The sequence below is a fragment of the Schistocerca americana genome, chromosome X (genome assembly GCF_021461395.2).
Source record: "Schistocerca americana isolate TAMUIC-IGC-003095 chromosome X, iqSchAmer2.1, whole genome shotgun sequence".
Lineage (NCBI taxonomy): Eukaryota > Metazoa > Arthropoda > Insecta > Orthoptera > Acrididae > Schistocerca > Schistocerca americana.
In genome coordinates this window covers 850,838,986-850,856,483 of record NC_060130.1, presented here as the reverse complement: position 1 = coordinate 850,856,483, position 17,498 = coordinate 850,838,986, and the positions used below count along the sequence as shown (strand labels likewise).

The window sequence follows — 17,498 nt, the reverse complement described above, 5'->3', positions numbered from 1 at the left end:
ACGAGAACTTTTGTGAAGTTTGAAAGATAGAAGAGGGGTACATGTGGAAGAGAATCAGTGAAAGGGGCTCATCAGTTTTCCATGGATAGCTCAATCACTAGAGCAACTGCCCGTGAAATGCCAAGATTCAGAGTTTGAGTCCCAGTCCAGCACACTAATAATCTGCCATGAAGTTTCAAATCAGTGCATACTCCACTACAGAGTGAAAGAATCCTTCTGAAAACAATCGCCTAGGATAGGGCTACGCCATTTTTTCGGAATATCCATTCTTCCAGAAGTGCGAATTCTACAAGGTATACAGGAAAACTTCTGTGAAATTTTAAAAGTAACAGAGGAGCACCAGCAGAAGCAAAGTGGTAAGCGCTGTTTATGAGTCATGCATGAATAGCTCAGTTGGTAGAGCATTTTTCTCATGAAAGGCAAAGGTTCCAGTTTAAGTCTCTGGTTTGGACATGGTTTTAATCTGGTAGGAAATTTGAAGTATAGTCCAGTCTTCACAATAGCTATTCAACCTATTTACACGACCCATGCCTCCAAGCATGGCATGGCATCCTTTGATTATTTTGTGCTGTAGAACTTTACAGCTGCAAGGAGGAATAACATAAAAATAAGCTTTGTGATTGCTATCAATTCTCAAGACCATCATAACAGCATTTGGCACATGTTATACAGAAGTGGTGATGGTGTCCTATTAAAATATTATTCTGTGCCTTTTGTATAACACCATTGTGGTGAAACCACTGTAACTATCCATTAATCATTCTCCTTTTCAAATGAGATATTTAAGTGGTGTACAGTAGATCGCTTCTTGTGCATGCAGTGACTGTCACATGCATCAGTGTACTTGGCATACAGCACATATTACTACACAGAGCACTAAGTTACATTTTTTCATGCAGATTCTTGAGAGTGAAGGAGACTTGTGTATTTCTTACCCATTTTAACAACCTCTTGTGGCGTTTTGTGATGCTCTGCAGCATTACGTGGAATAGCTTCAAACATGGCCGATACTATTTTCAGATACCATTTGTCTAAGTCATTACGTCTGTCTGTACTCTTGAAAATAGTTTCTGCAGTCTGAGCAAACTCCTGTTTCAAACATTGAAAAATGGACATTACTCATTATAAATGAAGAATAAAACACAATGACAGCAAAGACAATTACATCAACAGTAAATACCATTCAAAAAACTCATTAAATTTACAAAAGACAGATGCAACAGCTATTAGTAACCTTCACAAGCAACAGCCTCCAGTGCTACACAGAGAAATACACAGAACTAAACAGCAGCACATCAAAGGTTCCTTCTTCATGGAGGGAAGAGAAATTAGTTGTGGAAATATGAATGAGGGGAAAGATTATTAATCATATATAAGGAGGAGGAAGGTAGATGAGAACAATCAATAAGACCTGAACATTATCACAAATTCAGGAATTAAGAACTCTCTCTCCCTCTCCCTCTCTCCCTCTCTCTCTCTCTCTCTCTCTCTCTCTCTCTCTCTCTCTCTCTCTCTCTCTCTCACTCACTCACTCATACAGACCTCGTGACTGCTGATTACCAACTGTTCCTATAGTTATAATGAAGCATAACAGACAAGTTTTCATGAATCCTGAACACGTGATGGAAAATGTGCCATTGTAGCTGCAGTCATTTTCCAGTAAATGATTCCCAGAATGTCTTGAACAGCTGTATGAATATTGGGTCTAGTGGATGAGTGCACAAGGGGAGTACCTCGACATGTTAGCTAATAGCATGTAAGTAGAATAAATATTTGTATTTTACTGATTCTGGGAGCTATACTACTAACACACGATTACACAGTGTTTGTAATGAAAAACCTTATAATGATCTGAAATGACATAACTGATACACATTTCTGTAGTTCCCAAACCTATTGGTTCTCAGTGCATTATATCACATTTTTTGGCAGCATCCTGAGTCAAAACATTGGCCTCTCAAATGCACAGTTGATGTGCCTACATTAACTTAAAATAATAAATTAAAAACATCTTAAATAAAAAAATAAAATTAAAAAAAACTGAACTGATTTATATTATTTTACTTTGTGTACAGCGTATCAGCACTGAGCTGACTGTTGGAGGATATAAAATGACTTGGACAAAATTTCTAGTTGGTGTGATGAATGGTAGGGTACTCTAAATGTAGAAAAATGTACATTAATGCAGATGAGTAGGTAAAACAATCCTGTAATGGTAGAATACATCATTAGTAGTACATGTCTTGACACAGTCACATTGATTAACTAACTAGGAGTAATGTTGCAAGGCGACATGAAATGAATGAAGCATGAAAGAATGTTAGTAGGGAATGCGAATGGTCACCTTCAGTTTATTGGGAGAATTTTACTAGTGTGACCCATTCTCGAGTACTGCTTGAGTGTCCGAGATCCCCACCTGGTCGGATTAAAGGCAGACATTGACGCAATTCAGAGGCTGGCTGCTAGATTTCTTACTGGTATGTTAGATCAATATGTGAGTATTGCAGATATGTTTCATGAACTCAAATGCGAATCCCTGGAGGGAGAAACATTCTTTTTGTGAAATTATTTTAAGAAAATTTAGAAAACTGGCATTTGAAGTTGAATGCAGAACAATTCCACTGCCACCAACGTACATTCCACATAAGGACTATGGAGATAAGAGAAATTAGGGCTGGTATAGAGGCATATTGATAGTTGTTTTTCCCCTCACTCTATTTGTGAGTGGAATAGGAAAGAAAATGAATAGTAGTGGTACAAGGTACCCTCCCACATACACCACTGCTGCGGCTTGCAGAGTACATATGTAGATGTGGATCATCAATATAATTAAAGGGATGAATGAGCTTTTTGTTCACTACAAAACTTCTAAGATATTGAAATTAATTAGCTACCCATATTTCTGTCGATTAATTTTCTCGTATTATTTAGTTTTTATTACACTGAGTGATAAAAATCCAGCTTTGAACAAACAGAATGTTGCAGATGGAATTAATGTTCACTGAGCTTTCCAAATGAGCAACAGATATTATTCTTGTACCGACATAAAAGAAGAAAGTTTCATGCTGCCAAGTTTTATCCTTAATGTACTGTCACAAGACAACTAACAAGCAACCCCTTGAGCGTGTGGTCGCAAGAAGCTAATGGCATTTATGGCACTTGACACCCCGCATATTGTGTACTGTGCAACCATAACATTGGCTGCTAATGGCAACAAGGGATGGGACTGGAGGTATTCAATGGTGAGCACAGCAAGAGACTATAGACCATAATTGGACTGCTTAGTTGACGAGTAGCTCATAGTGCTAGTGGCATTGATACAAAGCACAGAAATGGCAATGATAAAAAAAGAAAACATTGCATATCTACAATAACAGTGGCTAAAGTTGACATTTCATCAGAACGGAACCCAAGGAATTTTGCAGAGTGAGAAAGAAGTGGCAGATGAAATATTAGCATTTATGAGTCGGTGGAATGTTTGCTGTCATATAAGCTCAACAGTGAGGACAATGTACATGAGGATTTCAATGACAATGATATGTGCTTAACAAATGAAACTGATATTGAAACAAGTGTCGAGTCATGTATTTCATCATTCTTGTTGGACAGGGAGCCACAAATCCCATCTCCAGTGAAACGTAGTAAAGGACAATCTTAGTTCACGGGGCACATACTAAACATAATTATGTACATGGAAGATCATCTGGAGCATAGTAAAAAAAAGAGATTTCAAATACGTCTACAGCAATATGAATGCATAGCACATAAGAAAAACTATGGATATTCAAGGCAGGACACAGCACACTTGTTATAAAAGCTGGTGTTTGCACTGCTCAAGAATGCTTGATACACTTTATAGAATGTGCATGATAGTAACCTACTATGTTATTCACATCAAATTGTGCACAACATAGATTACAGTAATTTCAAGGGAACGAGTGGATGTTTGCATAACTTCAAACAGTGGTACAGAATCGGAAGACATACAATAACAAAATTTAAAAAAAAAGATTCAACTTGATGATGCATAGCAAACTGCAGAATAGGTCCCAAAATTTGCAAATCAGATAGACTTGTCCCATCGTTTAGTAAGGAATTTGTTTTTAACTCCAACGAATCAGGATTTGAAGAGAAAATGCATATGAAAGGAACCCTTGAAATCAGAGGCACCAAGAGAGTTATAGCAAGGTCAACTAATTTCAATGCCTTAATGCATTCATACACAATTATGCTGACTATTAATCTGGATGGTAAATTGACTGGGATGTTATTTATTTTCCTGTAAGAAGTTGGAGGTTCTCTGTCCCCGAGACCTTGCAAGAGCAGCAGGGAATATTTATGTCACAGCACCCAAGAGTCAGAAAATGGGTGTAAGAGAACTACAACTATGGTATGAGCACTGCCTGCTTTTGGCCAATAGCTGGTCACAATAACTTGCTTTTGTTTGATTCCTGGTCTGCATATAAAAACCATACTCTGGTATAGCAAACTAGCCCTCCTGAAACGTGTGTAACATTGCAATCCATATTACCTGGAGCCACTAGACAAATTCAGTCTCTGGATTTTTTTTCTGTGGCTACAAAATGTATTATCATATTATCACATTATCTGCAGCTAAGGGATAGAAAATTTCACAATAACCTCTAACACAGACTGTTTCACTTTCAGTTACATGCCATCACATTCCACCAGTTGTTATCAGCCCGTTACACCAATATGATTCTATATGCAATCTTTAAAAGAGTGTATACCTAGCTGAATATCCTGCAGGGTTGTAACTCCCAAGGAGTTCATCTTTAATCGTGACAGTGTGAACCTTAGTGTTCATTGTGGCACATCATTTTTCATTCAGTGTTCATGATGCAGTTAATGGTTTGTTTTGAACTTTTCTTGAATGCCGACAATGTCCATTTTGTGAAATGTAATACATGCATCCTATAGATGGTTGGTATCTGTACTGTCTGGACACTCATTTTCCGCCACCCTCCTGATGCACATGATCAGTCATTAGCATCTAATATTTTACCTGTCACAATTGCTAACACAACACTTTCAAATGAGGTTACTAAAGATTGAATTGCGCAAGTGTCATTAAAAAAAAAAAAAAAATTGTTTGATAACTGTACAATGTGATCTTCAGAAACTGGTTTCAAAATTTACTGCAAATTTCCTCTACATGTTTGAATGTGTGTAAAATAAAAACAATCTCTTTCAAAATATGTGTTAGGATTTCATATTTCACTAACCACCTATTTTTTCTTATACCAAAATTTCTCATTGAATATGATGATCAATTACTTAAGTTCACTTTATGAGAAAATTTATTGTGAGGAATAAAGTACAGCTAAACAGCAACTTACTGTCAGTATTATTTGACTTTTGTGTTGGACAATCAATGAAGGGGCAGCTGATGAAAAATTGAAAGGGAGGTTTACACCAATACTATGGTTCACAGGTAACACAGCCTTCCTGAAAGTCAGACTTACAAAGGCAAGTTGAAAAACTGTTTGGCCTAAGAGAGAATGAGTGAATGTTACCTCAAAAATTTACACAGTTTTACAAAGTCCTTTTTATGCAACATAGCAAAAACTGTCGATAACATTTTCAGATGAGGATGAAAGCTGATCTTTTTTTCATTAATATCAATATCATATCTGTGCCAGACAGAGATATTTTTGCATTTTCCTTGTGCATGACCTGTAAGCAGAGATAGGCAGACTATAACACAAAAATCTGGTTACATTTTAGCAAAGCAAACTGATGATGAGCTGAAAAAAAGAAAAAAATTTTGACTCATTAAACATCAAAATAAGGACAGAAGTGAAGATAGAATGCTGCTGCAAGGGGAAAAAGTTGACAGTAAAGAGCAGAAACAAAGATATCATTAACAACTTGGTGGTGTAGAATTAAATTTTATTGAAAATCATTACAAAAAGATGAAGATTAGAAGACTAAAACATCTCGGACTTGTTAAGCTGCTGGAAAAATTATAGACTAGAAAAATCGTGTGGGAATGCAGACATTGATTATCATAAGACAGGAAGGTGGGGAGGACAGCCTCAAAGCAGTTGAACAGATGGCTTTCATGGATCCATTACACAGCAATCTGATGGGACTGTGCTGACATTTGTTTCATTAGAACATTGTGGGGTTGAAAAACCTTCTTGTATGCTTAGAAAATATGGAAAATTCTGAAGTGATAGATGTTCTGTGTCTCACGAAATACCACATAATCACAGAGATGGAGAAGTTAAATACCAGGGGTTATACACTAGCATATTTTCATTAAGAGCTAACATGGAAAAAGAAAGAGTTGCAACATATGTAAAAGTTAGACACAACGTCAAAAATATTGAAACAAATATAGTTTTTTGATGCTCAGAACTCGGAAGCATGTGTTTGTGAGTTGTTACTGCAGAATACTAATCTGATAATTTTAACAATCTACAGATACCCTCTAGGAAACTTTCAGCTATTTATGAGAAATCTAGAAGCATTATCAAGTTAACTGTAAAACAGGAAGAAACTGTTACACATTTTTGGAGATTTTGATGTAGATTTCTGAAAAGATATAGACAGGAAAAATGAACTAGAATCATTATTTGGATGTTTAAATCTTATTTCAATAGTTAGTTTTCCATCTCATGTGCAGCATGATAGCTGGATACTGGCTGATAATATTTTTATTGACAGTGCTCAGGTTGAAACAATTAATGTGTACTCATTTGTTAATGGGCTATCTGATCATGTTGCACAATTAATGGAAATAAACAATATAGCACATTACAGTCCTGAGGCAGGTTCATGTAACGTAGTGAGGCTTATTAATGAGAACAGGGTACAGTGTTTTAAGAATAAGTTAAAAGAGTTGATATGGGATAAGATACATGTAGTAAAAGATGCTAATGCCACATTCAATTCACTCTGTAGTAAATTTGTATCAACATGTGAAAGTTGCTTTCTTAAAAAGTTATCCAGAAGATCGATTTAAAAAAACAAGTATACCACGGATAACTAAGGGAATTAAAATATCATCTAAGAGGAAGAGAGAAATTTATATACAGACCAGAATAAGTTGAGATCTGACAGTACTTGCATACTACAAAAAAATACAGTAATATTTTAAAGAAAGTCATAAAAATCTCAATAAGTATGTACATCCTGACAGAAATTGATAATGCTGAAAACAATATTAAAACTATATTGCATGTTGTGAAATGGGAGACAGGACAGCCAGTTAGTGTGCAACTTATCATAGCAATTACACTAATAACAACATTGTGACTGATAATTCACTAGTTGTGAGTACTTTTAACAATAGTTTTTAAATTTGCCTTAAAAAGTAGGATTAAGTGGTTCAGATGAAGAAGCAAGAGAATATATTAAAAATGCAACTTCACAAAACTAAGCAACTGAAAGTAACATCAACATCTTTTATTGATATTAACAGAATTATAAAAATTGAAAAGAAAACAAAAGCTCATGTGGTGTTGATGTAATTTCAAACAGAATTTTGAAAAGTTTTTCCACCTTAATAAGCAGTGTCCTGAATGATATATGTATTGCACTGCTGGCACAGGAATTTTTCCAGACGGGTTCAAGTATGCATTGTCAAACCTCTTAATAAGAAAGGTACCAAAACAGACTTAATTATCATCCAGTTTCCTTACTGACAAGTTTCCAGTATATTTGAAAGATTAATGTACTCGAGAGTATTCTCACATTTAAGTAGAAACAATTTACTCAGCCTATCCTCTTAACAAAAATTTAGGCTAGAGTTTTCACAAAGATGTTGAAGAATTTTAGTATGTATGTTGTCTGGCAATGCGAATGTATCTCTCCATTGTTTTAAAGCTTTTTTAGTCCTCAGGCTGTAAAGAAGGCATTGTAAGTTTCTAGTTTTTTGGACCTAAAGGCAGATTATTACATTCCATTAAGAGGTGGTGTAGTGTGAAATTCAGATGGGATTTATCAGATGTAGAATTTTCTGAGTAGTATATTACTAGAAGTTCAACATGTCCAAGGAACTGGTGTTAATTTCTCCTCTGTCACATATTCCTTCGTTTCTGTTAAGGTATTAATGACCTCTGTTAAGGTATTAATGACCACTAATACTCTGTAATTTGGCCCATACTTGGGAAGGTGAGGTATGTACTTTCACAGAAGAAACATTTGGATCCCAACATTTTCTCTTTCATTGTTTACTAGGTGACACTTTTGTCCATAATATTTTGAATGAAATTAAATTTTTGATAAAGAAGTGGTGCCTATGTCACTGTAGTGCTATTTGTCAATATGGTATCAGTAATCTCTTTCTACCAGCAATCTCTTTGGACCACCATGGACAGGCTTTTTTGTAGGAGTGCCAGAAAAGAAACATATTTTAGTGTCCACAGCTTGGATGATTGTTTCTGATGTGACTTGCTCTACTTTGTCAATTTTCTTCACTGTATTTATTGTGATCTGCATTTAAGCAGTGAAGGTTTCCCATTTTTCTCTTTGTAGTGATAAATATGGTAAAACCTCATTGTTGTACATTTGGGACTGGTGCATTAATTGAGCAGTGGTCACTATTGCAAAGGCCATCATAAACACTCCACTGGATCAGAGGTACAAAGTTTGGACTGCACACTGTCAGGTCTATTGCAGAATAGGAGCCGTAGGTAGCAATGATGTGTTGGGCTTTCTGAACAGATGAGGCAAAGGCCAAGACTGAGATTAATCTCTCTATTAGTTCCCCTCTACTAATCATCATCTCATTGCCCCATGTGTGACTACAAGCATTAAAATCTCCTAATAAAATGAAAGCTGATACCTTAAGAGCTACGCGAACTACTTCATCTTCAATAATGTGAAACAAATCTCTTCTAGTGCCAGCTCTTTGCTTTCCATATTTTAAGAGACAGTGGGATGGAACAAAACAAGAAAACAATATATGGTAAACATGGGCTCTAAAAAGCATACCTGATTGACTATGAGCAATTGTCCATCTTTGCTATTGTGAAACACATCTCTTCCACTGAAAAAGTGCTCATAGCTCTTGTTCTGCACCATGCTAGTTCCTCTTCAAATATGGAAAGCAAAGAGTTTGCAGTAAAAGAGAGTTTTTGACTGTCTCAAAGATGAAGTAGTGCTCGTAGCTCCTAAAGTATGCATTTTAGACGCCATGTTTACTAGGCTTTTATTCGGCTTCGAATGATCATTCCTGTCATGTACAGGGTTATTACAAATGATTGAAGCGATTTCACAGCTCTGCAATAACTTTATCATTTGAGATATTTTCACAATGCTTTGCACACACATAACAAAAACTCAAAAAGTTTTTTTAGGCATTCACAAATGTTCGATATGTGCCCCTTTAGTGATTCGGCAGACATCAAGCCGATAATCAAGTTCCTCCCACACTCGGTGCAGCATGTCCCCATCAATGAGTTCGAAAGCATTGTTGATGCGAGCTCGCAGTTCTGGCACGTTTCTTGGTAGAGGAGGTGGTTTAAACACTGAATCTTTCACATAACCCGACAGAAAGAAATCGCATGGGGTTAAGTCGGGAGAGCGTGGAAGCCATGACATGAATTGCTGGTCATAATCTCCACCATGACCGATCCATCGGTTTTCCAATCTCATGTTTAAGAAATGCCGAACATCATGATGGAAGTGCGGTGGAGCACCATCCTGTTGAAAGATGAAGTCGGCGCTGTCGGTCTCCAGTTGTGCCATGAGCCAATTTCCCAGCATGTCCAGATACACGTGTCCTGTAACTTTTTTTCGCAGAAGAAAAAGGGGCCGTAAACTTTAAACCGTGAGATTGCACAAAACACGTTAACTTTTGGTGAATTGTGAATTTGCTGCACGAATGCGTGAGGATTCTCTACCGCCCAGATTCGCACATTGTGTCTGTTCACTTCACCATTAAGAAAAAATGTTGCTTCATCACCGAAAACAAGTTTCGCACTGAACGCATCCTCTTCCATGAGCTGTTGCAACCGCGCCGAAAATTCAAAGCATTTGACTTTGTCATCGGCTGTCAGGGCTTGTAGCAATTGTAAACGGTAAGGCTTCTGCTTTAGCCTTTTCCGTAAGATTTTCCAAACCGTCGGCTGTGGTACGTTTAGCTCCCTGCTTGCTTCATTCGTCGACTTCCGTGGGCTACGCGTGAAACTTGCCCGCACGCGTTCAACCGTTTCTTCGCTCACTGCAGGCCGACCCGTTGATTTCCCCTTACAGAGGCATCCAGAAGCTTTAAACTGCGCATACCATTGCCGAATGGAGTTAGCAGTTGGTGGATCTTTGTTGAACTTCGTCCTGAAGTGTCGTTGCACTGTTATGACTGACTGATGTGAGTGCATTTCAAGCACGACATACGCTTTCTCGGCTCCTGTCGCCATTTTGTCTCACTGCGCTCTCGAGCGCTCTGGCGGCAGAAACCTGAAGTGCGGCTTCAGCCGAACAAAACTTTATGAGTTTTTCTACGTATCTGTAGTGTGTCGTGACCATATGTCAATGAATGGAGCTACAGTGAATTTATGAAATCGCTTCAATCATTTGTAATAGCCCTGTACTTAGACATTGACCAATCCTTCTAGGACACACAGTACAGAGTATGACTGAGTACATGAACACCTTATAACAAATTCCCTGAGGATCCAAAGTGCAGATATACACTTAAGGACAAACAAATTACAACAAGTGAAACAAATACTAACAAAGAGACAGAGGGGCTGGCCAGTACTTACCTCAGCTCAGTACAGCCGATAGATACACAAAAAACGGAACCGAAAATTTACGTTCCTAGCTTTCGGAACAAATGTTCCTTCATCAGGGAGGAGAGAGGGGAAAGAAAGGGAAGAAGGGAAATGGATTCAGTTACTCACAACCCAGGTTATGAAGCAACAGGGAAAGGAAAACAGGGAGGGTAGCAAGGACGGAGGCATGGTTGTCAGAGGGAAGCCAAAGATATAAAGAATATGTACTCCCAGAGTTCATTGGCACTAATGACAGGCCTGGAATGCTCTAACACTTTTAAATATCCCTGCACATAGGAATCCATTGACTTCAAGTCAGGAAATGTTTTGAAATAAATCTAGCCTTAGGCATAAACAGTGTTGTAACACTGGCACTGGATGAGTAAGGGGTTACTCCAAAGAACAGGCAAGGAAAAGAAACATGGAAAACACTGACAAGAAGAAGGGACAGGATGACATGACATCTGTTAAGACATCAGGAAATAGCTTCCCTGGTACCAGAGGGAGCTGTAGAGGGTAAAAACTGTATAGGAAGACAGAGACTGAGATACATCCAGCAGATAATTGAGGATGTAATTTGCAAGAGCTATTCTGAGATAAAAAGGTTGGCACGGGAGAGGAATTTGTGGTGGAGTACATCAAACCAGCCAGAAGACTGATGACTGTTGAAGGACATACACACACAGGATGTTTGACTAAATATACATATTCCTACAAGTGCAGTGTTCAAAGGTATCTGTTCAATGAAGGTGTTTGATTTAATTACTGTGTTAACACCAGAGATGTTCACACAGTCTTTATTCTATTTTTTGCCTTATATGTGGTATTATCTAATAGTAGGAAGATGGTCTTTCAAAAATCATGGTTCTTATATAAATATTACAGGATAATTTGTCAGCAGTTCTCACATTTCTTCCAGATGGCAACAATAATCACAACAATTCCATTGTAAAAAATCACTAAAAGGGGTGGAGGTGTAGTCAGTGAAGATGAAGGTGATATGTATTGATCTGTCAATTTGTGAAGTGTCATTGGCATTGTGTCTATATATCAACTATATTCTTCTTTCAGGGAGGATTCCAGCTCTGGCAGAACTGATTAATTTGTTCTTGGTTTTGTTACTTTCTTGTGTTTCCATTTTTTCTTCCTTTTCTCTTTTTGCTGTTTTCCTTCGTATAATTTTTCCAACCAAGATGATGATCCAACAGTTATACAGCCTGATTTCTTAGTCTCTTTTATCTACTGGGTAGTATTTGACTGTGGATCTATTGCATTTGGGAGGAAGATATCATGGAGTATGTCTTTCTCTCTTGTGACAGTGGAGGGATTTGAAGTGTCTTCTGCTGTATAAGCTAGGTGGCTCCTGTTGGTTCTGTAACAATGGCAATCAGTGGAGATGGATGTCTCTCTTTAGAATAATTTTTCAATATGGTTGCATATTCATGGTTTACAGCAGATGGTAGAGACAATTTTGAAAACATTGGGTTGGTGAGGTGATAGCTGCAACTTTCACAAAATTTGCTGTCATGTCTACCCCATGCTGATATTCATAACTTTTTTCTTACCTCAGGATATGACAGATTGTTAATCATTGATTTTTTTTAGATCTGTCATGAAGTTATCATTCACAATTTCTCAATTTTGATTCTGCTGTGCAATGGGATAGCATGTGTCCAACCCAGAAATATGGGAAGCACCTCGTGAGTGGTGTGAAGGAAGATTTTACATCAAATCTATGCACCATAAATTCAACTTTTTCTGGGAAGGCATTTCCTTCAAAGACTGAGATGAAAGCACCTGTATCTATTCACTTATCTTTTACATCTTTTTGTGTGTGCAAAACAAAATGTATGCCTCACTGTTCTAGATCAGATCATAGCTGCTCATATGTCTGGGATATAATAACTCTGTGAAAAATAAGATGTGCAAATTCTCATTGCTGTGACACCAAATAAACTGGGCATCATCCACATACTTATGAAGAAAGAATGTTTCAATAATGCTGTCTACAGGATTTGTTGCTCAAAATCCCCTGAAAAATGATAAGTGACAAAAGAGGACAAAGAAACTCCACAAGACCACATAATTAGTCTCTTCAAAAAACTGGTTTTTAAATAAAAAGTATGTAAAGTTTGCCATGTTAAAATAAATTGTTCAGTTTGTTGCCAAACTTAAACACAATTAGGTACAATGACTCGGTCAGTGAACACAGGGAGACTCCATCAGAACTCACTAAAATATCAGACTTATTAAGAAATAATCTGAGGGTGTTCTCATTAGAAGGAGAAGAGGGCATTTATTTTTCTATTCACCATTTTAATTGGATCTTCACTGGATCTGCAGTAATTCAGATCATTTGAAGGTTTCTGCATCTTACTTAGTAGTGATACCAATTCAGCAAAACTGTGCCACTGCCTTTGTAAACAGGTAGGAGAACACACAGCTGATTCCTCTGTCAGTGAGGTAAAGATCTTGGATAGACATGTTCTAATCATAACCTGGCATGTTTCCCTCCACATTTCCTCTGCAAAATTCAAATCCCTCCCCAACATGACTGAAGTTGTGTCACCTGTAGATTTTTCAGTGAGATCAATCACCAACCATCAAGACGCAGTTTATTGGTGTACCTGACCACAAACATTCATATTTTAATGACTGAGAAGCAGTAACAATGAATTTCCAAATCAAGTGACATTGTTTAACCAATACTACGAAAATGCTGAAATGGTCTTAGAAATCTTCAGTTTTAATCTATTATAGTCCGATCCACGAATAATGGCGGTTCACACATGTCGAGGCACAGACAGGAATAGCATTGTTGATGATTCCAAGCAACAGTTCCAGTACATGTATGCATGTGCTTTCTGCTTGAAGGAAGCATGTATCCAGCGAATTATGTCTCTCACTTGTTTCTGCAGAATTTATCACTTACCGCCACTATCAGCGACGACAACTTGCAACAAATCAAATAGAAATTCACTAAACAACTTGCTATGAGCACATTTAATGCTTGCATTAGCTACGGCATTGAGAGCAGAGTGCTCAGAACACTACTGAATGCTCATTGGCTGTTGGAGTGTGCGTGACGTAGGTGCGCACAACAAGCCTAAACTCGACCACCATTGTCCATGGCTCCAACTATAGTGCTAATTATTGACAACATATCAGTAGCATTACCTCTAGTTGACAGATCACACTGGTGTCCACAGCCTGTGTACCAGAGATTTATACTATAGAGTACAAGCAAATCATGCTGCAATTTAGTGCCTTTACAATGATGGGAAGTCTAACCATAGAAATATCACCCGATTTGAATGATTCTGTTTACTTGCATTCTCATAAACTACTTAACGAGTGTGTAGATGCTTTTGTAGCAGGAGGAATGAGACAAAAGGGAGCTTAAATTTGAAGATCATAATAGTGTAGAAATGGACTTCTGTGTGCACTATCCAATTTTCATGAAATTTCCTACCAAGCAATTCTTGAAAACAATACAAAACAGTCCATTGCCCCACCAAGCACAAAGAACATTTTTCAATGCTTAGCCAGAGGAACATCTTCCAGAATAATGAAAAATTCTGTCTTTAAGATAAAAAAGATAGGAACATTTGTCTCCAGTTCATATGCATGTTAACTGTATGGTTTAAACACAGCTCACAAATTGAAAGTACTGATAGCAATACACTTGTTCTAATCAGAACAGTTGCACATTCTTGTGGTAGAGACATATATATACAACAGATCCACTTAACTGCCACATTAACCGTTGATGATTATGTGTTACATAATGCTTTCATTATACTTTGTTCTCAAGATTTTGTACCTTCAGCATTATTCTATAAATAGCAAATCTAAGCTAAAATGACCAAAAGATCACAAATACAAATAAACTGATAGTACTAAATCATTACCTCAAAGTTATCTACATATGGCAAAATCCCACATTTGCTTTTACGGTTTACACGTGCTTCCTCTATAGATTTCAACTGTGCCATCATAAAACGATCAAAGCTTCTTTTCACTTGAACCAAAGCTGATGCAAAAGTCATACTAAGAAACGATCCGGTGTCTTGGGCGGACATCACATGCTGACTTAGACGTACCAATACATACATACAGTAGCTGAAATGAAATAACAATTGCTCATGAACTAGAAACTTATTAGACATACAAGTAACTTGCAAGAAACATAATACAGAAAAATCTTCATATTTTATTTTCCCTAGCTATTTCATAGACAACCACACAGTTTGTGTTCATGTTTCTTGTTGTTGTTGTTGTTGTTCTTCTTCTTCTTCTTCTTCTTCTTCTTCGACAAAAGTAAAACAAATAAAAACACACGTTACATATGAGGATAAATTTTTTCCTAATGAATTTTGACATTATAATCAATCCTGCTACCTAGTTTTGGCTTAAATATGTCTCTTCCACATTGCTTATGTTGTTTTACACATATTTAACAGAATATAGAACATCAATACACTGTGCAAGATTTGATTACTACAAAGCAATTATAAACACGAATTAGTGCAGTATATGAAAGCATCCACTAATGAGTTTGAAGTTGGATCTCACCTTCTGCCATTTTGTTTGTGTGTCACAGAAATGTTTCCCAGTCTGTAATCAGTCAGAGTGCTAGTTATCACAACAAACTAATTTTTTTTTTTTTAATGCTCTCTTCCAAAATTTAAATTTTGATGTCATAATGGATCAAGTTGGTTTGAAGTGATGCAGAAACGAACAGCAAAAGAATTAATATTAATGATGGATTTCATTTTAGAACATTTGGTTACTGATACAGTTTCTGAAATTCAATTACAATGAAAAATAAATCTCTGTGAGTGTAAAAGGAGAAAATAAAATGTGGTCACAATTTTCTCTCACAACCTTAATTACCATTACTGGTTGATGTGTACCTGGAAAATCTTTCATTGAATTTGCAGTGGTTAAGAGGAATGGTTAGCTATTATTGTGCATGAACATAGTATATGGCAGTTACAGAAATTCTTTGCTTACACTGCTTAACATCACTGCATCTATGCCCTCATAAAATACTGACATGCCAAAAGCTAGGCAATGTCACATTTGCTCTCTCAAAAATTTGTACACACAATCACACTCAAGTGAACTAAACCAAAGACAGTTAACACACACTATGTCATATGATGAACTAGTAAAATACAACTTCCAGGCTTGAAAAGACATGAAACACCAGGCCAGGAAATGGTGTTTAGCCAATCACTTCCATAGTAATTCAATGAGTGAACTACACTCTGCACACATAAAATCTCCTACCTGACAGTTTAGGTACGTCAGCCACAACACAGGATCTTAAAACACAGGCCACATTCATCTCATCTTTAGCAATGATATGAAATACACTCAGTTAAAAAGTAGCATACTGTAATTGGTATGCCACAAGAATCACAAAATGTTCAAGTCTTTACGTCTAAGACTGAAGCTATGTATCAGAGGGCTGTGGCCTATTCGAAGACATGTTAAGTAGACTTCATCACTTTCAATTGCTCAGAAGTAGCAGCACCACAGTCTTGCATTCCCTTTTATTGACCACAACTTGTTATCCAACACATGCGATATTATCAAGCTTTAGCATTTGCACTATCCATGTCAATCTTTTGAACTACTTCAAGGAAGTGATTTTTAAATATTTTGATTTCCTGACAGCTATTATTTAATATTTGGCTGTTTTTGTTAATAATAAATTCTGCCGGCTGGGATGGCCGAGCGGTTGTAGGCGCTACAGTCTGGCACTGTGCGACCGCTACGGTCACAGGTTCGAATCCTTCCTCGGGTATGGATGTGGTGGTGGTTGTGGTGGTTGTTGGGATGTTTAAGGGGGACTAAACAGCGAAGGTCATCAGTCCCCCATTCGAAAATCAGGCGAGCCGAAAATCTACGGAGCAGATAAAAACCAAAGGGGGAGGAGACGTCCCCCCAGGCGCTAAAAGAACACAAATGCAGCAAGAAACACTACAGACAAGAACAGGACAGAGGAACACCAGACAGAAAGAAACAGAAGAAAGGAGGATGGCCGGAGACTGGTTGACTGACCATGAGAAAAAAAGGGAAAGAGTCAACCATCTGACGGCACACCAGAACAGCAACAGACACAAGGACAAAAGACACAGAAAGGGAAAGGCGCAGGACCTCCCTAAATCGAACCATAAAAACGACTACTACGGATAAAATGTAAAACATTGTCAGCCATGGAGGCATCGTCGGATAAAACCAAAGCCAAAGTGCCCGGGAGATTAAAAGATTGCCGGAGTGTGCGCAGTCGAGGACACTCCAGCAAAATGTGGCCGACCGTCAGCCGGGACCCACACCGACACAAGGGGGGATCCTCCTGACGCAACAGATGGCCGTGCGTCAGGTATGTATGGCCGATGCGCAGCCGACACAGGACTACCGAGTCCCTGCGAGAAGCCCGCAGGGAGGAACGCCACACATCGGTCGTCCCCTTGACAGCCCGCAGTTTATTCGGGGCTGTCATGCCACGCCACTCAGCAGCCCACATCCCAATCAGCTTACGGCGCAACACCAGCTGCTGGTCGCGAGCCGTAAGGCCGACCTCCAAAGCCGGGGCGTCGATCGCCCCCTTGGCCAGCCTGTCTACACGTTCGTTCCCTGGGATGCCAACATGACCGGGCGTCCAAACCAAGACCACCGAACGACCAGAACGGGCAATGGCGGAAACAGTCTCCTGAATGGAGGACACCAGAGGAGAGGAGG

General features: G+C 38.0%; 1 protein-coding gene across 4 annotated transcripts in view; it reads right to left on the bottom strand.

Annotated features, from left to right (window-relative positions):
- The window catches only part of LOC124555302 (exocyst complex component 1), a 277,770-nt gene that overhangs the window by 43,202 nt on the left and 217,070 nt on the right, over window positions 1-17,498 (bottom strand). For all 4 annotated transcript variants that reach the window (XR_006968531.1, XM_047129176.1, XM_047129177.1 and 1 more), the window contains 2 exons: window positions 14,657-14,867; window positions 936-1,089 (listed from right to left, as the gene is read on the bottom strand). Coding sequence is in view for 3 of the 4 variants with exons in the window: in XM_047129176.1 (XP_046985132.1) it covers window positions 936-1,089; window positions 14,657-14,867 (365 nt within the window). In the remaining variant the exon portion in view is untranslated. The remainder of the gene's footprint in view (window positions 1-935; window positions 1,090-14,656; window positions 14,868-17,498) is intronic.